General features: G+C 43.5%; 2 protein-coding genes across 5 annotated transcripts in view; one reads left to right on the top strand and one right to left on the bottom strand.

The window, feature by feature from the left end:
* The window catches only part of ARMH1 (armadillo like helical domain containing 1), a 42,412-nt gene extending 39,164 nt beyond the window's left edge, over positions 1-3,248 (top strand). For both annotated transcript variants that reach the window (XM_084852728.1, XM_084852727.1), the window contains exons 11-12: positions 1,968-2,082; positions 2,722-3,248. In XM_084852728.1, coding sequence (XP_084708854.1) covers positions 1,968-2,082; positions 2,722-2,795 — 189 coding nt within the window. In that variant the 3' untranslated portion in view covers positions 2,796-3,248. The remainder of the gene's footprint in view (positions 1-1,967; positions 2,083-2,721) is intronic.
* Positions 3,249-13,034: 9,786 nt separating this feature from the next.
* KIF2C (kinesin family member 2C) overlaps positions 13,035-22,550 on the bottom strand; it is a 43,857-nt gene continuing 34,341 nt past the window's right edge. For 2 of the 3 annotated variants that reach the window (XM_084852722.1, XM_084852721.1), the window contains 9 exons: positions 21,904-21,995; positions 20,330-20,472; positions 19,112-19,316; positions 16,767-16,877; positions 16,196-16,263; positions 15,400-15,508; positions 15,209-15,316; positions 14,811-14,934; positions 13,035-13,504 (listed from right to left, as the gene is read on the bottom strand). In XM_084852722.1, the coding sequence (XP_084708848.1) occupies positions 13,425-13,504; positions 14,811-14,934; positions 15,209-15,316; positions 15,400-15,508; positions 16,196-16,263; positions 16,767-16,877; positions 19,112-19,316; positions 20,330-20,472; positions 21,904-21,995 (1,040 nt within the window). In that variant the 3' untranslated portion in view covers positions 13,035-13,424. Of the gene's footprint in view, positions 13,505-14,810; positions 14,935-15,208; positions 15,320-15,399; positions 15,509-16,195; positions 16,264-16,766; positions 16,878-19,111; positions 19,317-20,329; positions 20,473-21,903; positions 21,996-22,550 lie in introns of all 3 variants that reach the window. The other variant, XM_084852720.1, reaches the window with a different exon arrangement.

Here is a 22,550-nt window from a genome sequence, read left to right as displayed (position 1 = left end):
ATTATTCAGACCTCAACTTACAGAAGGCCAAAGCGCAGCATACATCAAGTGTGTGCAAGGTCAACTCCAGAGATGTGGCCGGGGAAGTAAAGAATAATGTCCTGGTTTAAATGAAAATCCAACACAACTTTTGGCAAGAAGGCAAGGTCAGGTCTGAGGACCACCTTGTCTCGGTGAAAGGTGATATAAGTCTGATCTACTGAGTGTACAGAGTTCACTGGCTCAGTGTGCAGATGTAACAGCAACAAAAACTCCACTTTCCAAGAAAGGAGGTGTAGGTCTGCAGTCACCAGTGGCTCAAAAGGCTTGGATAAAAGTGCTTTAATCACTACAGAGAGGCTCCAGCTCGGTACTGTGGAGCAAGCTGGTGCCAGATTCCTGTCCTTTTCAGAATCTCTTCTCTGTTGGATACGAAAAACTGAAAACCCTCAAGAGGATGGTGAAACGCAGAGGTAGCAGGCAGATAAACAGATGACTGTTTGAGTCCTTTCTCAAAGAGGGATAGAAGAAATTGAAGAACTTTGTGCAAGGAGCATGTGAGTGGGTGGAAACCATGATTCTGAGCAAAGGAGGAAAAATCAGCCCATTTCCTTGCATAGGAGTGCTGTGTAGAAGGCTTTCTAGCAGCATCGAGAATTCTTTGTACCAGTGCCAGGATTTGTTCAGCCTCTGTCACCCAATCTTCCACACTTGTCAAGCAAAGAGACAAGTGTTGGGGTGTCAGATCTGGCACTTCTCCCTGGTGAGGGGACAACTGCGACAGGAGATGATGGTATGGGCCTTGGGCCATCCTGAGGAGCGGGATGAACCGCAGTTGGTGGGGCCATCACAGAGTGATGAGTATGCACTCTGTGCCATCTGTCTCAATCTTTGCCAGGGACTTCAGGATCAATGGGAATGGAGGGAGGAGGTAATACAACACTCCCATCCATGTGAGAATGAAAGCATCTCCCAACGAACCCATCCTGTGTCCTGCCTGACTGCAAAGGGCTTGGTAAACAGCTTTGTGCTGTGTGGCAAAACGATCTACCTCTGGTGTGACCTGTTGCTGAAAAGTGCCCTCAGGACTGATCGGTCCAACTCCTATTCGTGGGAGGTTGACTTGGTCCAACTGAGTTGGTGGACCAAAACATTGCCCACTCACTTTGGCAACATGGATTGCAACCAGCCCAGTTAGATGAGATGAACACCAAAGGATGTTGAGCATTAGGGCAAGGAGTAGAAGCGATCTCGTGCCCTTGTTCACAACAACTGTCATGTTGTCTGAGGTGACCTGAACCAGTCTGCCCACCAGATCCAGCTTGAATGCCTGAAGGGCCTTTTTCACCACACTGAGCTCTAGATCAGTATGTTGTGTTGCCTCCGTAGCAGACGATTGACCATGAGGCCTGAGCAATGAGCTTCCCATCCCGAAAGCAACATATCCATAGTCACTTCTTGAGATGGTGAGGGTTGAAAGACATGTCTTCCAGTAGGTTGGCTAGCATTGTCCAGCAGTGTAAGAATGCGCTGATGTCCTGTGAGAGCTGAAGTTTGGTCTGATGGGCATCCAGCTTGGTATTGAAGTTGCGTACCTCCTGCTCCAGCCACCAAAACTCCCTGCCGAATGGGGCCAGGTGGTCTCCTTCTGTTGTCCATCCACCAGTATGCAAATATGTTTTTATTCAGACAGGCCTTTGGCATGTAAGCTGGTCTGCTGCTGAAGAGGGTCTTCATTTCCTTTATTGATGTGTTTAACTTGTTTTTGTTGTTTTAATTTAAAATCCTTTGTTTTAATCTGCATTTTATTATTGTTATCTGTCTTGAGCACCATGTTTTGGTGGAAAGGTGGTATGTAAATCTAATAAATAAAAATAAAACATTAGCCTGGGCCTGGTTCAGAGACAGACAGATGCCAAGACAGATGTCAGGAAGTGCCCTCCCTTTCAATCAAGCTGCTGAATGTCTCACCTTTTTCTTCTCTCTAGCAAGATGCTACTAACCTGTATCTGAACATGGATGCTGTGCAGGCTGATATCCTGATCACCAATATAGTCAATATTCCAGCAGATTTTTTGGCTAGAGGAAAAATGGAATTTACAGGTGCGTTCATTGCAGCTATGGACAAAATAACCCTAGAGTGTGTAGATACCTGCATAATGCTAATATAGAAATGAGGGGAGTTAGGGGCTGACATCTTGTGTGGCACTTTGGCAAGGAAGGAATGAGAAAGGATGATCTGGGTTTAAGTGTTAATTCAGAACAGTATTAAGAAGCCAGTCAGGTGAAGTGCTGCAAGTCCACTAAAAAAAATAAAAATCAGATTACTCTCTTGTACGTATTACTTCAGATATATTCACATATAAGGTTTGTGATGAGAAATGCCAGTTAGGTGACAAAATCAAACCCAAAAAGAGTCTGGTCATATGATTGGGTGGAGGTTTATCCAGAGTAGAAAAAGGCCAAGGTAGGTTAATGAGATGTTTCTTAAGTAGCTAAGCTATAGTCATCCCTTAAATTTTTAACTTCTATAGTGCAGTTACATGTGCAGAGTGCTTTTATCATCTCAACAACCTTGTGATCCAGCTAAGCAATTACTGAACTTGTCGAAATGCAGCATTTGTCCAAATGCATCATTGATCCAACCCAGTATTTAAAAAAATAGAGTTTAGCATCTGCATCTGCTGCAATGGACTGTCTTGCATTTCTTAGGCTAATAACACTTTGCTTTTCTCTCCCTAGAGAAAGAACTAAGCCCTGAAGAGGAATTGCAAATTGAAGTTGGTGATGTAACTCCTCCGCAATCTACCTCCTAATCTCCTTCAAATATTGGGCTCTATGTCCATTTTCATCTTCCTATTTTTCCATACGTCCCTTTCACTCCTACTCCTTGCCCCTTTCCAGGGTCTTTCATCCATCCCCATGAGAAACAGATGGGAGGTCTATGCAAATGTAACGCAAAGCATACTAGGCACTTGTGCAAGTCCCAAATACTTTGCAACAGGTGACTTCTAGTCTCACTCACCATTTCCCTTCTCAACTCTGAAAACTCACCTAATGCTACTTCAACACACCAAATGAGTCTTACAATACAGTTGGATCAACCTTTCCAGCACCAAAGCCCCAGCCTAACCTGTGTCACAGGTTTGTGAAGATAAATGTGGAATAAACCCTTCTATACCTCCCTGAGCTCCTAGGAGGAGGTAGGATACCCATGTCATAAATAAAAATTGTACTGAACTGCTACATTAAATCTGTATTTAAAATTTATACTTCATTACAAATTATATTTTAAATTTGCAGGTTCAACTGTCCAAACGCTCAAATTAATGAATGCACATCCTCCTACTTTCAGTTGTAAATTAAACACTACAGAACACTTATTTTACTAAATCTGGGTTTGGCCAATCATCAGGAGAAACAATGCAGTGTTGGTTGTTTCCTCTGCCCCTGCATGAGCCAGTCATATGACCGGGATTACCCTGATTACCTGCACCGCAGTTGCTTCATTATCCAAACCCAGCACGAGTGTAGTGTATTTTCACCCACTTTACAACCCACAGCTTGCGGTATGGGTTGCAGACAGGGACATTGCTATGTTCTTAAAAGACCGAGGGCACAGGCCCTTAACACAAATTTGCATGTGCGTATATACAAGCGCACCTCTAAAATGTATGTATGTGTGTGGGGGGGTGCATGTGGTGTGCTTGTGTGTGTGCATAGATTACATACATATATAAGTAGTATGCACTGATCCCCCACCCCACTTCAACTCAGACCCTGATTCAGCGTTTTGGAAAACAGCCCGTTTCTGCTCCATCCAATTTGTAGTTAGTCCACTTCAGCTCAGCACCAAACTTGAGTCAATGTTTGGAAAAATGAACTTTTATGCTTCCTGTTGACTACCATGGGAAATTAGAAAAAACCCCTATTTTTCTCTTGGTCAGAACTGGATGACTATTTCAGGCATAGTAGCCCCCTAAAAGGGGATTACACCTGCCCAGTGTCAGAAAAATAGGTGCAGGGTTTATATTTTGATTTTCTTTTAAAGGGAACTGCCAACAACATTTTTATTCCTTGGAAGAATAGGATAAAGAATTCAGGATTCACTGCCCCATCAGAGGAGATCATGTACGCCAAATTTCAGAATGCTAGCCATGCTAGCCCTTTGTGCAAAGGTAGCCTTGACATTTTGAGATCTCCAAAAGAGGACATACTTACTTCCCTATGTTCCTTGTGGACCATTGCTCTGAAAATTACAGACAGCCTAGAAGTGTCCCTAAGTAAGAAGCTAGCAAAGTTTTAGAAGGAGAGATGCAGCATTTCATGTGGAAGGGGAGTTTTCCAGTTTGGGGTAGGGAGTGATTTGCTTTCCCTTCAACTCCCCCCCCCCCCCCTAGTTTTGGGTAAATTTGTACAAAAATGCACAGGTCATTAGAGGTGTCCTCCAGACAAGAAACCTTCTAAAAGTTTCTGAAGGATATACATGCATGCACATTTAGAATTATTAGAATTTATTTACATTTCACCAATGTTAGCAGCAGAGGAACATGGGTGGGAAAGCGCTATTGCACTCATGTCCTGCTTGTGGGTTTCCTGTGGGCATCTGGTTGGCCACTGTGTGAACAGAATGCTTGACTAGATGGACCTTGGTCTTATGCAGCATGGCTCTTCTTATGTTCTTAAATGTAGAATGCCTTTCTTTCACCACATTCTCCCCCTACCAATTCTATTCCCCTCCATGCAACCATCGCTCCTCATCATACCATCCTCCAGCAGCTCTTCACAAAAACAGCTGTCTTGTGTTGTGCAACTCCTCTCTACCTCCTCGTTATGCACAAGCTCTCATTGTATCTCCCCGCCCACCCCCCCATAACTTCATTTGTGCCAAGACTTCACCAGGATTCAGCCAATGAGTCTGTTTTCAAAACTAGGGCTAAGTTACAGAGAAACTGTGAGCATGTACTAAGTGCCTTTCTCTCACCACTGAAGCTAGAGTTCATATAAAATGAAAAAACACAAAAGACGAAACATGCATAGGACTGAGCTGAGTCAATTCATTAGCTAGAACTGGGTAGGCACTGTAGCAAGCTTGTAGTACCATGCTTACAGCTCAGGACTTATTTCTGAGTAAACATGCAGAGCATCAGGGTGCAAATCTCCCTGCAAAATGTGCTGGAATCCTATGCACACTTTCCTGAGGGAAAGCCTCATTAAACATAATGGGGTTCAGAGTAGGCATACATAAGATTGTATAAATGAGCAGTATTTATCTCCCTCCACTTAAAAAACAAACCCCAAACTCCTGTTTTTATCAAAGTTTTCTGTTCATAGGAACATAGGGAGCTGCAATCTGGGCAAGGCCATCCCTGTTTGGGACCCATCTAGCCCAGTATTGTCGACACTGACTGGCAGCAGTGGCTCTCCAGGGTTTCAGGAAGGAATTCTTTCCTAGTCTTACCTGGAGATGCCGAGTATTGAACCTGGGACCTTCTACATGCCAAGTATGTGCTGTACCACTGAGCTACAGCCCTTCTTATTGCTGGATAATAGCAACTGAGAAACAAAACAGCCCCAGATTTTTTCTCTGCAACCACATGAAATGCAGGTTGCCTACCTGTAACTGTGGTTCCTCAAGTGGTCATCTGTGCATTCACACATATGGGCTCTGCACCTGCGTGGAGCCTCGATCCAGGAAACCTCTATAGCTGAGGATCGTTTTGGGTGGGAACCATCCCCCCACTGCGCATGTCACAATGGTTCCCACCCAATCCCTCAAATCTTTGAGACTGCCTAGTGGGACCTCGAAACCAAAGGAAAATCACACCTCAGTACTAGCATCAAAACTGACATCGACACCGAAGTGGGGACAGTGGGTGGGTTGTGTGAATGCACAGATGACCACTCAAATAACCACAGTTACAGATAAGCAACCTGCATTTCTTCTTCATAATCTCTGTGCATCACACATATGGGTGAATAAGCTAACTTACCAGAGGTGGGGTTGGTGCCTCAGTGTAAGATCAAAGAGAGAACCACATGGCTGAAAGCACAGTCCAACCTCGCTCTGACATCCTTCTAATATCGCATGAACGTGGATGGCCTTGCCCAGGTTGTAGCCTTTCATAAATCAGGCAAAGTCACTCCTCTGTCAAATGCTAGATATAGCCACTCCCCTTGTTGAATGAGCTCTTACCTGCAGTGACAGCATCTGACCAGCTACTTCATATGCCAAGCGAATGGTCTGAATGATCCATGAAGCTAGTTGTTGTGATGATATCAGGAGATCTTTCCGCTGCCCTCCATAGCAAAGAAACTATTGGATTTATGGAACAAGTCAGTTCACACTTTGTAAAAAGACAATGCCCACTGAACATCAAGCAAATGCAAAGAAAATTCCAATGTTGATGTGAGCATTGGGAAGAAGGCTGGCAAAACTATATCCTGGTTCAGATGAAATTTTGACACTACCATCAGAAGGAAAGTAATGTCTGTGGTCAGAGAACCACTTTGTGTCTGTGAAAACTCAGGTAAGGAGAAGCAATTCTCAATGCAGAAAGTGCACTTGACCTTCTCGCCAAAGTAATGGCTACAAGAAAATCCACTTTCCAAGATAGGTATAAGTCCACCGAGGCAAGTGGTTCAAATGGTTTAGTGGTGAAAGCATGCAGCACAACCAATAAACTCCACTGAGAAACTGGTGATCAAGCCAGTGGCACAATGTTCTTCAGCCCTCTGAGGAACTGTCTTAGCAAGGGCTGAGTGAAAACTGTGAAACAATCAATTAGTGAATGGAAAGCAGAAATAGCTGCCAAATAAACTTGGATAGAAGAATACTTCAAACCTTTAAGAAATAGCAAATGTAAGAAATGAAGAATATACCCCAAAGAACAATGGAGAGGATCCACCTTGTTGGTAGCTGCAAAACTAGAAAATGCTTTCCATTTATTAGTATAAGAGCACTTTGTTGAAGGTTTCCTAGCCGCCTCCAGAACGGACTGCACAGCAGAAAGTAAGGCATCTATTGAATCTTCTAGGCCATCAACTTGAGGGTTCTCAACTCCGGATGTCTCATCTGCCCGATTCTGTGACAAAAGTGTTGGCATCGATGGCAGGCACCAATACCTGCCCTTGGACAGAGCTAACAGGAGCAAGCCAACCTTGTTGCAGCCACCACGGTGCAATTAGAACCCCCCTTGTCCTGTCCATAACCATCCTCGCATGACTTTCAGTAGCAACGGAAAGGGAAGGAACAGGTAAAACTGGTCGTTTGTCCAAGAAAAAATGAAAGCAGCTCCTAGAGATCGATCTCCCATCCCTGCCCTTGTGCAGAAATTCTCGCATATTGTATTTTCCGGAGTCGTGAACAGATCCGCTGTAGGAATACCCCATATCTGAAAGAGGTGATGTAGAATGTTGGGTGCAAGCTACCGTTTGTGAGATTGTAGAAAAGTCCCACTCAGCGAATCAGCTAGCACACTGTCTTTCCCGGTGTATGGCTGACAAATTCTTCTGTGAATGGCCCAATAGTAGATCTTCAGAGTGAAGGTTAAAGACTGCATACGAGTCCCGCTTTGCTTGTTTATGTACTAGACAACTGCTGGGTTGTCTGATGCGATTTGCACATGTCAACCCATCAGGCTTTGCTCGCACACCTTCAGTGCCTTCCACACCACTAGCAGTTCCAGGTGATTTACGTGCCGCTCCTTCTCGGATGTGGACCAGAGACCTTGAACTTGAAGGGACATACAATGCACTCCCCAACTGAGGAGTGAAGCATCGGTTGTGAGTATGCAAGGTGGAGGGGTTGTCTGAAAGGGCATGTCCTAGCAAAGGTTCTCAACCACTGTCCACCACAGAAGAAATCGTAAAATGTCATCTGGCACCCACAGTCAAATCTGATGAGCATTTTCTGCTGTGGAGAAAGCACGAAGAAACCAATTTTGAAGTGGCCATGTCTGAAGTCAAGCCCATCCCACCACTGATACTGTTGCTGCCATAAATTCGAAAAGACATTGGATATAAAAAGCTGTCACTTTCTTCCGATGGAATATTTCTCTGGCTACGCTGATAATGATGGATGTCCTGTCTGGTGGAAGATAATTCTTCCAGTTCTGGAATCCAGTACAGCCCCAACAAACAGAATGTCTTGAGGCAGATGAAGCTTGGATTTCTCTTTATCGGGATGCAGACCCATTGCCTGTAAAAGGTTGCAAATGAGAGCTATTGTTCGAGATAGACCCAATCTGGAATGTCCCATGATTAGCCAATTGTCCAGATATGGATATATCTCGACTAGCTGGGTCTGTAGGTAAGCGCAGACCACAGCCATGCATTTTATAAATACCCTCAGGGCAGTAGCCAACCCGAACAGCAAGACCTGAAATTGAAAACTGAAATTCAACCTCCAGTTGAAACACCTTGGCCAGTTCACGTTGATCATCTGGTAGATAATCACATAAGGAGCCAACTTTCTCCCACGAAAAATGTTGATATCTAGCCATCATTGCCTGGTAGTTAGAAACACAAAGTCCTAACTCGGTGGATGAATAAGTTCTCTGATCTAACCGATGATCTTTCTTGTCAACTGGTAAAGCGTGCAATTTGTGATTTCCCCTGCAAAGACTCCACTATAATGGAGTTTGGTTTCAGGTGTGTAAACAGAAAGCTAGCGTCTTTTTCTTGCACCCTATACATCGACTCCAATCATCTAGAAGTTGGAGCCATCGAAGATGGAACCTTCCACAAGAGATGTACAACAAGATGGGAAGAAATGGTATTGCTACCAGAGCCAAAGACTCTGTATAGAGGACGTCAATGACTGGATCTTGTATCCTCTCCTTAGGTTGCTGAGTTTCAATTCCCAGGGATTGTGCCATACGAAGTCGTTGATCAATAAAATGTCCCATATCTTCTGATGGTGATGCTCTTTCTTGAGCAAAGACAACGTAATCAGGGGAGGAAATGGAAGGTGGCACTGAAGAATAGGAAGTGGAGTCCAATTGATGGTCTTCAGCATCCGACTATTAGGTTGCTGAGATGGCAAAAGGTTCTTTTGGTTGTGGAACCTGTACCAGCGATGGAACTGAAAGAGATAGTTCCCGATGTGACTCATGATGTTTATTCATCAATGATGAAGAATGTGGTGGAACCGGTGGAGAGACTCGCTCCACTAGAGGCCAGGAGAGCGACACCGATGGGGTTGTTCGGTATCAAGGTGTCAGGGTGGAAACTGAGCCGATAGAACCCCAGAGCAGTTCTGATTCTGAGGAGGAACAGCAATCCGTGGGAGAGGAGCATGCTCATCTCTCACAGGCACAGCAGCTGGCAGAGATTCCTCCTGCCGGCATTCCTGAGATAGTGACCCTGGCAGCTAGAGAGTGCGGGAGGGGGGCTAGCTGGACGCTCGATGCCGACAGTGATGACAGCTGGAGGGTGCGGAAAGGAGGCGTAGCACTCGTTTGGCGTGCAAGCAATGGTCATGTCCTGAGGACCCAAGGGAAAGAGGGAGGAACTCTCCCTAGCCCATAAGTTCAGGGTCTTCAAGTGATTCTCCTTCAAACGGGGACCAACTGCCTAACCTGGAGCATAGGCTACTCTGCTGTTCCTTGCTTAGTTGCTGGTGATTAGCATCTGAAAGAGTCATGAAGTTGTAAAAGGATTAAAGCCTAGAAAAGAATCCTTTTGTCTGTGTCTTGAGTTAGCTATTGGAGTAGACTGAAAGAGGCCACCAGGGTGCTCCTGACACAAGGCACAGGCACTCTAAGGTATCACATGCGATCATAGTATCTGTCCCAATCCCGGCACTCCCAATCCTCCCAATAATTTGGTCTTTGTGGTGGGTCACAGTAACCGGAATATCGATCCCAGTCTCACAATGGTGATCTAGATCTTGTGTGACAATCCCTATCCCCATAGAAATCCATTCTGCAATGCAATCCGAGCAAGTGTAGCGATTCTGTGGATCTTTCCCTCAAGTGCAAAACATCTGGATGAAATGTCAGTGGAGGGCAGGCTTGTAGCCAAGGAGGCATAGTCCTATGCGCGTGACCCAGTGAAGGATCATGTATCTCACCCTCCGATATCAATGGCCCGGATCTGTAATCTGTACTAAAGCCATAGGTATCAACGCTGAAATAGTCAGTATAAGCAAGTCTAACAATGGCAGGGGAGGAAGAATAGACAGTTTTTTCTTCTCTTTCCCCTTGTTATTCTTCTTCCATCTTTGCTCTCCTATAGGCGGTTCTGAAGCTTTTGCTTTTTTAGTGAGCTTCTTTGCCATCCATGAGAGTCAAAGAACGCCCAGGCGTTGGCGGGCCTGTTGGCTCCTTAGTCCAAGTTGACTGCTTTGGCAACACAGGTCGTGGTGAAGCCATACTCAAGGATTTAGCAGTTCCAAAACACAAGTCCACCGCTTCCAGAGTCTTCCAAAGGGTCTGTCAGCCCGATTTTTGCGAGCCTGTTTTGAGAGGGACTGGCAATGTAGGCATGCTTCAACCACATGAGCTTCTCCTAAGCAGAATAGGCACAAAGCGTGTTCATCCATGGGAGGTAGCTCACTCCCAAAATGAACACAATTTCAAAACGGGGCTCACAGAGCCATCTTCCTGAGGTGGATAGCGATCAACGATAGCAAACACAAACAAACAAAAAAGCATGTAAGAGAAAGATAGAATAACAATAGCAGAAGAAAAGCTAGAATAAAATGAAAAGAAAATTAACCTCAGCAATAAGAACAGTCAAACTGACGCAGGAAGTTCCCGTCAAGGCAACCACTACGGCTGTCAAAAGAGAACTGAGGGATTGGGCAGGAACCACTGCGACATACACAGTAGGACAGTGGGGGATAGTTCCTACCCAAAATGATCCTCAGCAATGGAAGTTTCCTGAAACGAAGCTCCACGCAGGCACAGAGCCCATATGTGTGATGCACAGGGACCACGAAGAAGAACCTACTTTTCTCAGACTTAAGAGAAAAACAAACCGTCTTGTCTGTATCAAGTGAAATACAGTTCAGAACTTCTCTTGCCCATTCTCTTTAAGAATTCCCCAAGATATGCTCTGGGTGGAATAAAGAAGAGAAATAACAGGATAGGGGAGGGAAGAAGAATGGCGATTAGAAATGGGGTGGGGTGGGGGGAGAATTCCCTAAGCCAGGTGGCTCCTTTTGAAGAGGTAGTACTTCAGAGGTGTTTAGGAGGCTGTGGAGGATTTGTAAGGATGGAGCTGGAGGTTTCAAAGCTGAACTTTATCCCAGCTGCTCCTCAATCCGCAGCTGAAGCATTCCGTATAATTATAGCATTACCTTTGCCATTGCACATATCAGACTGGCATTAATTTTGTCTGACAGTGTTGTCCGTTTTAAACCTGAAGTTAGGGTATTATTATTGCATGCAAGTTTTCATAGATTCCTGAGACCTAAGCATGCACAAAGTGGCAAAGGTGATGCTATAATTATGTGGCAGCTTCAGAACTTAGATGGGGATTGAGGAGCAGCTGGGATAAAGATCTCCAGCTCTGTAATGTTGGTGCAACTCATCACTTGACACACACACTACCCATTGCACAAAAGCACACATTTCTGGAAATGGACAGCCCAACCCTATGCCCAACCCACAAACTATTGGCTCTAGAGAAGTCAATCAATGAGTTGTAAACCATACTGTTAGAATGAAATGGCCCAAACACTCCACACATGGCTGATTCTATTGATTCCCTGTATAAAAATAGGGCAGAAAAGCAGAGATGAATACCCATTTCAGAGTAGATGGACAAACTTTTGACTTTTTTCAGAATCACAACTGTCAGATGTAGTGAGATTGGAAGGCAGTAAATACATGCCAGGTTTCAATATCAGTGTTTTCCTAGTTTCTCCAGAGACCAGAAATTGGATTCACATGCCTGATATATACAGACATGATAGTTTTCTGTTACAAGAACTCAATACACAGGCAGAGCAATCCTATGGAGGAAGAGTCTATTGCAGAAGAACCACCACTTCCTAAGCCCTGCCAGGCCCACATGGGCCAGCTTCATTCCTTTTTCAGTCCTCAGTCATCCTTTTTTCTGCTCTCCTTCCATGGTTTCAATAGGAGGAAAAATAACTACACCAGCTCTTGCGCTGGCATAGTTTCTGTCTCTTGTTGGGGGCATGTTGCAGAAATACAAGGGCTTTGATCCAGCCAGTACAAGGCCTTATCTACCCCTTTTCAGCCCCTACTGCTGTTGGAGCAATGATGGCAGTGGAGCTTTACACAGCTGCAACAGGGTGTATTGCACTCCAGCAGTGGACCTCCTTCTCTAGCAGCAAATCTCTCTCCCCAAGGGCAGCAACATCCATTCAGCCAACTAATCCAGGAGCTTAGATTGCTCCCTGAGTGTCATTGTCTGGTGCTGGCTGGGGATAATGGGAGTTGTAGTCCATTACATGTAGAGGACATCAGGTTGAGGAAGACTGTTCTACAACATATATACATAATATTTTTCTCTCTGCTGTGCATGTTAGCTGGTAAGCTACACCCAGCCACATTATGTGCACTCTTCCAACTCAAAGTGTATCTTCCAACCAAGCATGCATAGATCTTTCACAAGCAACTCCAGGAAGAAAGCTGCTACTGGAAGTGTGAGGACCTACTCTTGCTCTTTTTCTAACAGGAAACTGCAGAGCCGGGACTGGCCCAGCCTTTTGAAACCCTATATGCTTCAAATTAGCTCTGTAGCAGCAAGGCAAGAGAGTAGGCAGGCAAAAGCAAGGACAAATTAAGAGACATTCTTGGATAACTGCAGTGGGGGGTGGTGGGGGTGTTCCAAGCTTTCCTCACTCCATATCTAGGCTGGAGAGAGAGTAAGCCTGTTACACTTGCCACACAGGTGCTGCTAAAAACAGCCTCCCTGTGGAAAAAAAATCTCCAGCTGATCAATATTACAGTGGAGATCTTTTCACAGGGTGAACTCATCCCATTGACATTTTTCACAATTCCATAATGAAGTAGCCTCCAGAACAGCAGACCTTGAGAAACCTGCACAAAAAGCTTCAGTGCCTTGCAAGGCAGAACGTAATGAATTCAGAAATATTTATTATTTAAACAGCTTTAGCTACTGTTTTTCCTCAATTTTAAGAAGTCTTATACAGCAGCAAATACAGTTTAAGATTCACTAGATTGCACTCAGTTGTAACATTCAGACATATTTAGCCAAAAACTTTACACTAGAAAAAGATTTTATGTACACATGCTTACCAAGTGACACTAAAGCACCTTCCTATAGCTTTCAATACTAAAAAAGAAGGGGCAACAGTCTCAAAAATGCCACATTCTGGCAGAGCGTAAGGACCCTTCAGACCAGATAGGCTGAATCTTCTGCTTGCATTTAAAATACAGTAACACCAAACCAAAGAAGTGACAGGCAAACAGAGAGGAAAAAAAATTCATTTAAGAATTGGGTGGCTATTGAAGCTGCCTCTTATTCAGATGCTTGCTAGCTTGCTCTTCCATCTGCATGGCAATGGTTAGTTCTTCCAGACTGTCTGCAGGAGAGAGGAAAAAGAAAGGATTCAAGTCAGCATGAGGTTCATACTGCATAACAAAGCAGAGCACAGTTCAGAAAGCAGGAACTCAGCATACCTGAGACATATGCAGAGCAGCATGCACCTAAACATCCTATTTCTGTCTACATAATACGTGTGTGTGTGTGTGTGTGTGTGTGCGTGTGTGTAAAAAACCACCATTACTTCTAACATGTCTGCTTTTACACAGTCCCATGGATGCATTTCAACTTTTCCATTTGTATACACTCACAGGATCACTTGAATAAGTGCCCCCCCCCCCCCAGTAATTGAAGGAAGGCCCTAGGCCTGTTCTCTACACCACTTCTATTATAAGAGAAGTGGTCCCATGAAATCAAGACATATGAAAGAGTTCTATTGAGAGTCAACATACTGGTAGGTTGGGGCAATGCCAACATTAACGGGAGCAGAACAAGATGACAATGAGACAATGTTCCTCCTCTCGCCTACCAGAAATAACATGTGGCAAGCCTAATAGCTTGCACCCCTTGGGAGCAGTCTATGGCAGCTGAAGGATGCTGTTCTTATGGAATAGGGCTCCCACAGGCATGCCAGCATGGGCTTTGTTTTGCTAGTTTAGCTCCTAGCACTACAAGTATATCTGTGACTTGCTGGCCAACTGCTTTTATTACTACCTATTTAAGTATTATGTACACCAAGGTCATCTTTTGTAAGGGAGGCAAACACAATAGGTTAGTAGCCTCAGTAATATCCTACACAAAGGACAAATGAAATCTGACAAAAACTCCAGATGCTCGTCTTTAAACCTCTCTGCCCTGTATTCTCACTCCCCTATAGCCCTTTCACCTACCCTCAGTTTGGCACAAGACCATCAACTGTATCTCCTTTATCACCTCCTTCCACTCTTAAATTCTGCCTTAGAGCAGATTAGTCTTTCCCTTTCTATACAAACCATTTTAGTCTACTTCAAGTCCTTCCACTTGACCTGTTTTTAACACACACAGTAATTTCTGGACCATCCCAGCTTCATCTTACCTTCTCAGGTGCCATTACACTTCCCTTACTGTTATTCACTGTAAAACGGCAGATCTCTCCTCACTCTTTCCCATCTTGTGTGTCTAATGTAAGTTGTAAGGCTACTCCATCACTTCTATGTAGTGCTAACCATACAATTCGCCAAGTGTTAGTAACATAACAGAGTATCCTGTCATAGCAAAATTGGAAGGCCAACTCCCGGAAGTATCTAGCACTTTCACTTCTGTACTACCTTCTGTGCTGAGTTAGTGAAATGCAGCCCCCTGTGTACCTTTCAGATTGAGGAAGCTTTTGGATCCTTCATTTATGAAACATTGGGCTTGGTACACAAATGCCTCCAGGTCATATTCTGGTTGTTCCGCAATGTCCAGGAGATAGTTACAGTCATTCATTTTCTGGATGCAGAAGTGAGGAGAGTTAGGGAATTGGGTTGAGTTGTGATGTAAAGTGGGTTTCACACACGTTTACTGAATGGACTTACGTTACTGGAAAGATTTGCTAACATTTGCACCAAGACCTTGTTGGGCACTACTTGATCTATAATAATAATCATTTCAGAGTCATAAGTAATTATTTCCTTATTTATAGCACAATTCCACTTCCACAGCAATATACACCAGTAAACAGAGCCCAATAAGCAGGTTTGGCGTGTCACCCATCAAGACATACCTCTCTGATTTCCTTAAGCTCTTCTATTGCCTTCTCCTCAAGCTCACTAATCCGAGTGAGAGCCTCGCGGAAACTGGACAGATGAGGAGACAGCTCATCTTCAGAAAGCTGCTGTTCACAAGGGAAAATATTAGCATCTCACCAAGTTCTGTTTCCCCAGAGAATTTGATTCCAGCTATACATATGCATACCTCATGAAGTTGGTCTGATCCTTCCTCACTGATATCCAGCTCTTCATTTTCAGTTTCCATACAGTTCTGTCTCTCTCCAGTTGTTCCATTGCGAGGGAGTTCCTTCACTCTAAGAACAGAACAGAGGGCTTTCACATAGAAGCCTGCCTTAGTGAAACAAGCACTCTATGGCCTGGTACATACCTCAGATGACAGGCACTTGGCTAACATCTACTTCAGCCTTCATGGTTTGCTCTGAACACACATGCTGCACCCATTCCCCCCAGAAGAGCAACACTGGCCATTAGTTTAACACACAGCCTATCTGATGCAAAGAAGAATTGGGTCAGACTTTCCCTTCCCTTGTTCAAAAGGTGGTCTTTATCAGAACATCTCTCCTAATTCCATCTGATTTTACTAGAAACATTCCTAGTGTCCAGCTAATCTGGAGGAGCAGACACCAGCTGTGGCAGCTTCTAAACAAAAGAGAGAACATTGACTTGGAAGTCCCAGTAACCAGTGTCTGCTCCCCAAAATCAGGTGGAGACTGCAACAGTTTCCAGTCAGAAAGCAGATGGGGAGTGGGACAGGCATTCTGAAGAAGACTGCCTTTTGAACAAGGGAAGGAAAACGCAACCTATGTTTTAAATCAAAAGCATTACAGCTACTCAGGCCTAAGGCCATTTGGAAATAGCAATCATAAAAAACTGCTTTTCCATCCACTTTCCAAAAACATATTAGGAATAACTTTCCCTTGTATGACCAACAATTTATCCCAGTGTTATGGATGAAATTTGTAAGCCCAGAAATCACTCACCTATCGGCATACCGCAGGGTATTTAGGGTGTATTCACAGGAATTCATGCCTGGAGAAATCATTGCAATCTGAAAGCAAACATTTTTTTTAGCAGCCTAAATTCCCCATTTCTCACCTTCTGAACAATTGTAGTTACTTCCATCTACCCTGCCTGCATTGCTATCAACTCTGCTTTATTGACCATATGAGGCATTTAAGCTTCTTGTATCTCCTCCTTCAGAATATTTACTTGAAATTTAGGCTCCGCTGAAATCCATGGGCATTTTTCCATCTTAACACAACTATAAAGAACTGCAACAGCAGCAGTTATAACATAGGTATGTTTATCTGTTTGCTGGTACTTTTCTCTGGATTCAGACATACAAGTTGGTGAAGTAGTGCAATAGAACATTGGATTAGCAAATTTATTCAGGCTTTCTGCATCAGAGAAAAAGTGACAGTAATCTTAATTACGGTATACCAATATAAACTAGGCTTTACTGGATCCAACTTTGTTCTGCTCTAGTAACAAGTGATAGCTTCAGCAAGTTTTTGTTACACTTGAGATCACAAGGCCTGCTGTTTAACTTACCATACAGGTTCTGGAATTTGCTCCAATGAAGGAATCCCTCAGCACCTGGGTAAGTTTGCTCTCCCGAAAAGGTGTATGTTGTTTATTCTGGCCTAGAGCACGGATACATTCCTAGGAGCGGGGAAGAGAAAAAGAACAGTCGTATTTGCACAGACTTAAGCTATAGCCAAGTCTTTGAACCTAAACACATAGTTTCGGTTCAAAGGAAAGCCAGGGGACTAGTCCCAAAGCTATGTTTCCAGTGTAAGATTACAGCAGCTAAAACAGCCATCTCCAATTCAGTGTCCTTCAGACATTTTGAACTTCAACTTCCATCTGCCCCAGCCAGCATGGCCAGTGGCTAGGAATCCTGGAAGTTGTTCAAAACATCTGGAGAGCATCAAGTTGAGGAATGCTGAGGTAAAGCATCAGGCTGTGCTAAGTATTGCAAATTCACTGTACTAGGAAGCTTCCAATTCTCTATATTTTGTGTGCGTTCTCTTTTAGAAGATGGGCAAAAAGCTTGCAAAGCTAATCACATACAGCCTCTCAAGCAAAGCATTGTTATAGACCCCTTCTTAGTTAGTATCCAGAATGGTCCAAGAGGCAACACTTCTGTTTGGTAAGACTGACCTCTTGCTCCACTTTAGGGGCAAAATTAAAAGGAAGCCATTCTTAGACAGGTGTGCCTGCTAGTGATATCACCGTCAAATACTGGCATCACAACTGGATGAAACCATTAACATCTGCCTAGACATAAGCCAGAGTATTTAAATTTACTAAAACGCCATCCGGATATTTACTGCAAATTCTAATTTATTCACATTTTCAGGATCTAGCATGAATAGCTTGTTATTTTTTGTGAGCCATTTTAAATACAGCTTGCTTGTGGAAACAAATGGAATCAGAATTGGAAAGAGTTTGAAATCATCTTAGCCACTCCTGCTTAGGGAGATGAGTTAACATACATCTCATTGGGGCAGGGGGGAGAGAGCAGAGGTGAGCTAAGTCCTTGCCCCATCCCAGCTTAATAAAGTTGACTTTTGCAACTTCATAATTACATAATTACTATTTGAAAATGAGATCTAATACTTCAACAAAATTTAACACATAAACACAAATTCATTAATTTTTTTTACTTAGAATTATGTCAATACATTAGAAAACTCAGGTTCTTCACATCTGAGGAAAAATTCAACATGATCGCAATTTTAATTTAGTAGGTATATTGAGTGTTTTAAGATGCAGCAGCTACAGACTTCCCTCACTGGCAATCAACAGTTCTCCTCAACATCAACTGTTAGGTTCTTGGAATACTGAGCACTCTAAATCAGAACAGGGAGAAATAACATACCAAAAAAGAGACAATCTAGGGCCCTTCATTCCAGTGGGGTGGTTCACATGATTATTTAAGCCATGGTGGGTTGCGGCATATACCAGCAGCTATTTTGAATATTCAACCCCCAGTGCGGGATTGCCATGGTTTGTCATGTTGTCTGAACCTGAAACAACCCTACAACAGAACATGGGTTACTTGAGGGTGGTTTAACCCTCAAACAACCCCTGTTGCCTGGGTCCAGTTGACATGACAAACCACAGCAATCCTCCACCAGGGGCTGAATACTCAAAATGGCTGCCAGCATGTGCCACAACCCCTGTGGCTTAAATAAGCCATAGTGGGCTGCAGTGATTGTGTGAACCCAGTCAACAGGACCACGATCACAGCCTAGGTTAACATTCCTGCGTTTGTGCCACAGCATAATACCCCGTGCTCACATCAAGTCCTAATATGACAGTGCCACTTTACTCTGTCCTACAGCAGGGGTGAAAATAAGGTAGATCTGGATGTACTGGTAAATCTCAGGATAAATTTGCAGATCAGCAAGAATGTCTGGCTGCCAATTGTTTGACAGTAGCAGCAACAGAATGACCACCATCCCTGCCCTAAGTTATACTATTGAAGTGAAGAAAGCTTGGGTGTAATCAGGAGTGGATTTTTATGTGGAAGGGCTGTGAGCTCTGTTCAGTTCAGGTATTCAAAACAAATTCCTGGGCTCAGAATTCTTTCATTCGAAATGTATGTCTTTTGCACAAGGCTCCAGTTGTTGTAGTCCAGGGTTTTAGTAAATAAGAAAGTAGATCCCAGAAGACTGGTTATCCCTGTCCTATGATACATATGCAGTCCATGCATCTGGAGCAGGTTTGTCCATGGATACAGTGCTCTAAGCAGGCAGCAGCATAATGCTAGAGAGGCAGGCGATGGCATAGGCCTGACATTATGCCATCAACACGCCAAAAGGCCTTCCTGCTCTTGCCCTAAGATGCCACAAACTCCGGTTACTGATGCTACTTACGCTCTACTATACCTTTAGTGCCAGCAAGCTTTTGTTTATTTCTGCTGCTTCCATCCGCGTTTGCCGATCAGCACTAGATGTATCAGCACCTCTTTCGTTCCCGGCTAAGTCCACCAAGGAGAACTTGCCATGAAGTTTTCCTTTTCTGCGCACAATGATTTGAAAGCAAGCATGGGAACGCGAGGAGCTGGAGTTTGCAAATGTATGCCCAGATGTCCTACAGAGATAACCAAAGTATTCATTGGATAATGTATTAGCAGGCATCTGCACCTCTTTTCAGCTCTAAAGCTTACAGCGACCACCAGGCACAGAAGGAAGATCAGCTCTGAGCTGATGGCGGGCAGAGGCAGGAGGCAGAGATGTGTTGGCTTCCCTCTGCCTGTAGCTCCAGGTTTGGACTCATCTTGCTCACCAGAGTCTGGCTCCCCTCTCATCATGGTGGGGGTGGGAGGGCAAGCAAAATTACTGAACCCTGAATATTAAAATATGACTACATGAGCTGTGCTGCATCTTTTTTGGCCCAAGAAATACCAAAATAATTTGTGCATCCCATATCATGTTCCAGTTAATGCTTCACCTTCCAAGTTTTAGTGTGAAAGTTAACACATATCAAGGCAGAAACTAATGTCTTCAATGTCTGCAAAAGGCTCTAAGGGTTATATCCAACTTAAGCCCCATTCATTTCCATAGGTCTAGTCTAAGTAGAACTAACACTGGAGACAACCCTAAGTGTTTCGTGTTTGTGACACAAATGATTGAAAACCCTCCTTCATAGTCCCAAATAACTTTCTCCCAACTCTCCACATCTATCCATAAATCTCTACCTCCTGCAAATGCTTTTTGTAGCAACAAAAAACCTACCAAAGTTTCAAAAGTTGTACAGGAAGTTTGTTTAGTATAAACATGTGTAAATTTAGAATGTACAAGTTGGGTTTTGCTGATGCAGAGTTTAGGTTTCCTTAGCACAGAGTTTTTCTCTCCACTCTAAAACATTTATGTGCCCGTGCCAGGGCTACTTTTGTGCTGTCTATTAACACTAGAAAACTAAAGGTTATGGGTAGCCACCTCCCTGTCTTCCATATTAGTTATCCAAGATCTGGTACAGCAGGAAGCAGTTTATACAAAAACAACAACTGCCCCCTCTCCCCAACACTTATGGGGGTCTTGAGAAATTGTTCATATAGGATGCACATCTGATAAGCCAAAGTTACAGCACAGAAAGCAACCAACCTGCAGGCACTACCTATCTCAATCATCCGGATAACATCTTCAGCACAATTCACATGTATTTCTTGTAGGCCAACCACCTGCACCTGCTGTTTGCCATCCTCCAGCACTCGCAACTTTGCTTTTTTGTTTAAGAGGTCAAATAACTGGATTAGAAAACAAAAAGAAGCACAAACAGTTGCAGGAAGAGCTGATACAAGAACTGCTGCATTTAAATAAATGACATTTAACTAAGCTGTTTTAGTTTGTCTCCAATACAAAAAAATAAACATCATGAAGGCCTCAACATAAATCTTTCCATTTAATAAGGGTACATTATACTTAAACATTATGGGTTAGAAAGTTACTCCCAAGCAAGCAAAGTGTACTGTGAAGGATATTTGGTTCCTGGAAAAAGTAAAGTCTTTCACAGCTTAGCATCAAATTCTTTTACTCAGCCCCAGCAAGGGACCCATTGGGGCAACTCATGTCTTTCCTCTCTGTCTTGACTCTTATGGAGACAATTACTTCAAGGTGGTAGCGGCAATACTGTCCCTATCCACCAAGGAAAGGAACATGAAGCCATTTGCTTGGCTTTCATTAAATTCAATGGGATTACGTTCTAGCTGGTCTTCAACCTGAATTTCCCAATCCAAGAAAAAACACTGAGTGTCGCTCAGAGATGGGCAACCTATGAATAAAAGATAGGACAGAAACATTGGGCTAAAGGAGGGACCTGAACCTGCAAAATTAGAATAGCAGCTAATTTGCTACAAGCATCACCCCTAACCATTCAAGTTGACCTCATTTCCCATGGACTGCTCAATGTGGAAAACTGACTGGATATTAAAATCAAGAGACTGACACATACAAACTGGAGATGGTCCTGAGAAGAGTTCACATCTCCTTACCAAGAGCCTAAATCTTCTTAGGGATTTTCACTTCATAATTAGGGATAATCCTATCTACAATTTGTAGCTTATGCTATGGTTGGAGTGGGCAACTTGTGGCCCTCCTGATCGTTTAGCCTACAACTCCCCTCAATATTGGCTATGCTGCTTAGGGTTGATGGGCATTATAGGCCAAAATATATGGAGAACCACAAGTTGTCCATCCAAAGCATTAGGGATATCATGTCCCTATCTTCTCATAAGGACACCTTCTTCCCAGCTTAACAAGCCTGGTTTGAGTCATCCAAATTTCCAGCATGGGACCATGCGTCTTTGTGTTGGTATAGAGAGTACACTGACCTTCAAATGGCTCAACCTCCAATTGATAGTGTCAGACAATGAAACTGTGACAAAACTGTCTCCACACCTCAGTTCTATTTGCTAAGAGACCAGGACCAAAGCACAGCTTAAACACACAACAGCAGCCACTATTATATTATCCTAGCCAAGGGGGGAAAAGTGTCAGTCCAATATTATCTACTACCACCACATTTTATACAAAAAAGACATTGACTCCTCTCCAGCACTCTCAACAGAGATACAGACAGACCGATAGATACTCTCTCTCTCGCGCACACACACAATCTACCCTTAAAGTGTAGCCTAAAAATAACTTTTAAAAAATAAAATCAATATACATGGCCTCACCTTTCCATTATATATTTCAAAGAAGGTCACATATACTTCTAGACCTTGAGCCTTGTACCGTGGCTGGTTCTGAAGGAGGAAGACATCCTGTGCTGAGGAAAGTTACGAGACAGAAACTTTAATCAATACTAGTTTTTAAAAATATTTATACCATCTGAGAAAGCCACCATGACAGTGTATAAGAATTCAAAAACTATAAGATCATAATATACCACCACTGAAAACACTAAAGAATTTTTTAAGGGCCAAGTTAAAAAGATGAGTTGACACCTTTTCTAAAAGCAAGGAGAGTGAGGACCAATCAGAATTCTGAAAGGAGTGCATTCTACAATTTGGGAACAACTCAGCCGAAAGCCCTCTCACATCTGCTGGTCAAGTGGGTTTGCACAAGCAGCAGTATCCTCAGATGGGCAAATCTTAATAACCGGAGAGGTTCATGAAAGAGGTGGTCACTTAGTGTTATGTGCTTTGAAGTCCTTCTCAGAAGCTCTTGCAGAGCTTGTGATGTGCTTATTAAACCATTGTATGTGAAGCATTTGCCTTGAGTAGCAAGGCTACTGACATTAGTAATTAACACACCATTATAGGTAGTAATTTAAATAGAAAGATAGGGAAGGCTTGACACAGGCTTCTGCGCATCCCAATCT

This window comes from Heloderma suspectum, chromosome 4 (assembly GCF_057233095.1).
Source record: "Heloderma suspectum isolate Gila_16-S chromosome 4, 16-S_ref, whole genome shotgun sequence".
Taxonomy (NCBI): Eukaryota; Metazoa; Chordata; class Lepidosauria; order Squamata; family Helodermatidae; genus Heloderma; species Heloderma suspectum.
The sequence above is the reverse complement of the archived record's forward strand: the minus strand, read 5'-3'. Positions and strand labels throughout refer to the sequence as shown.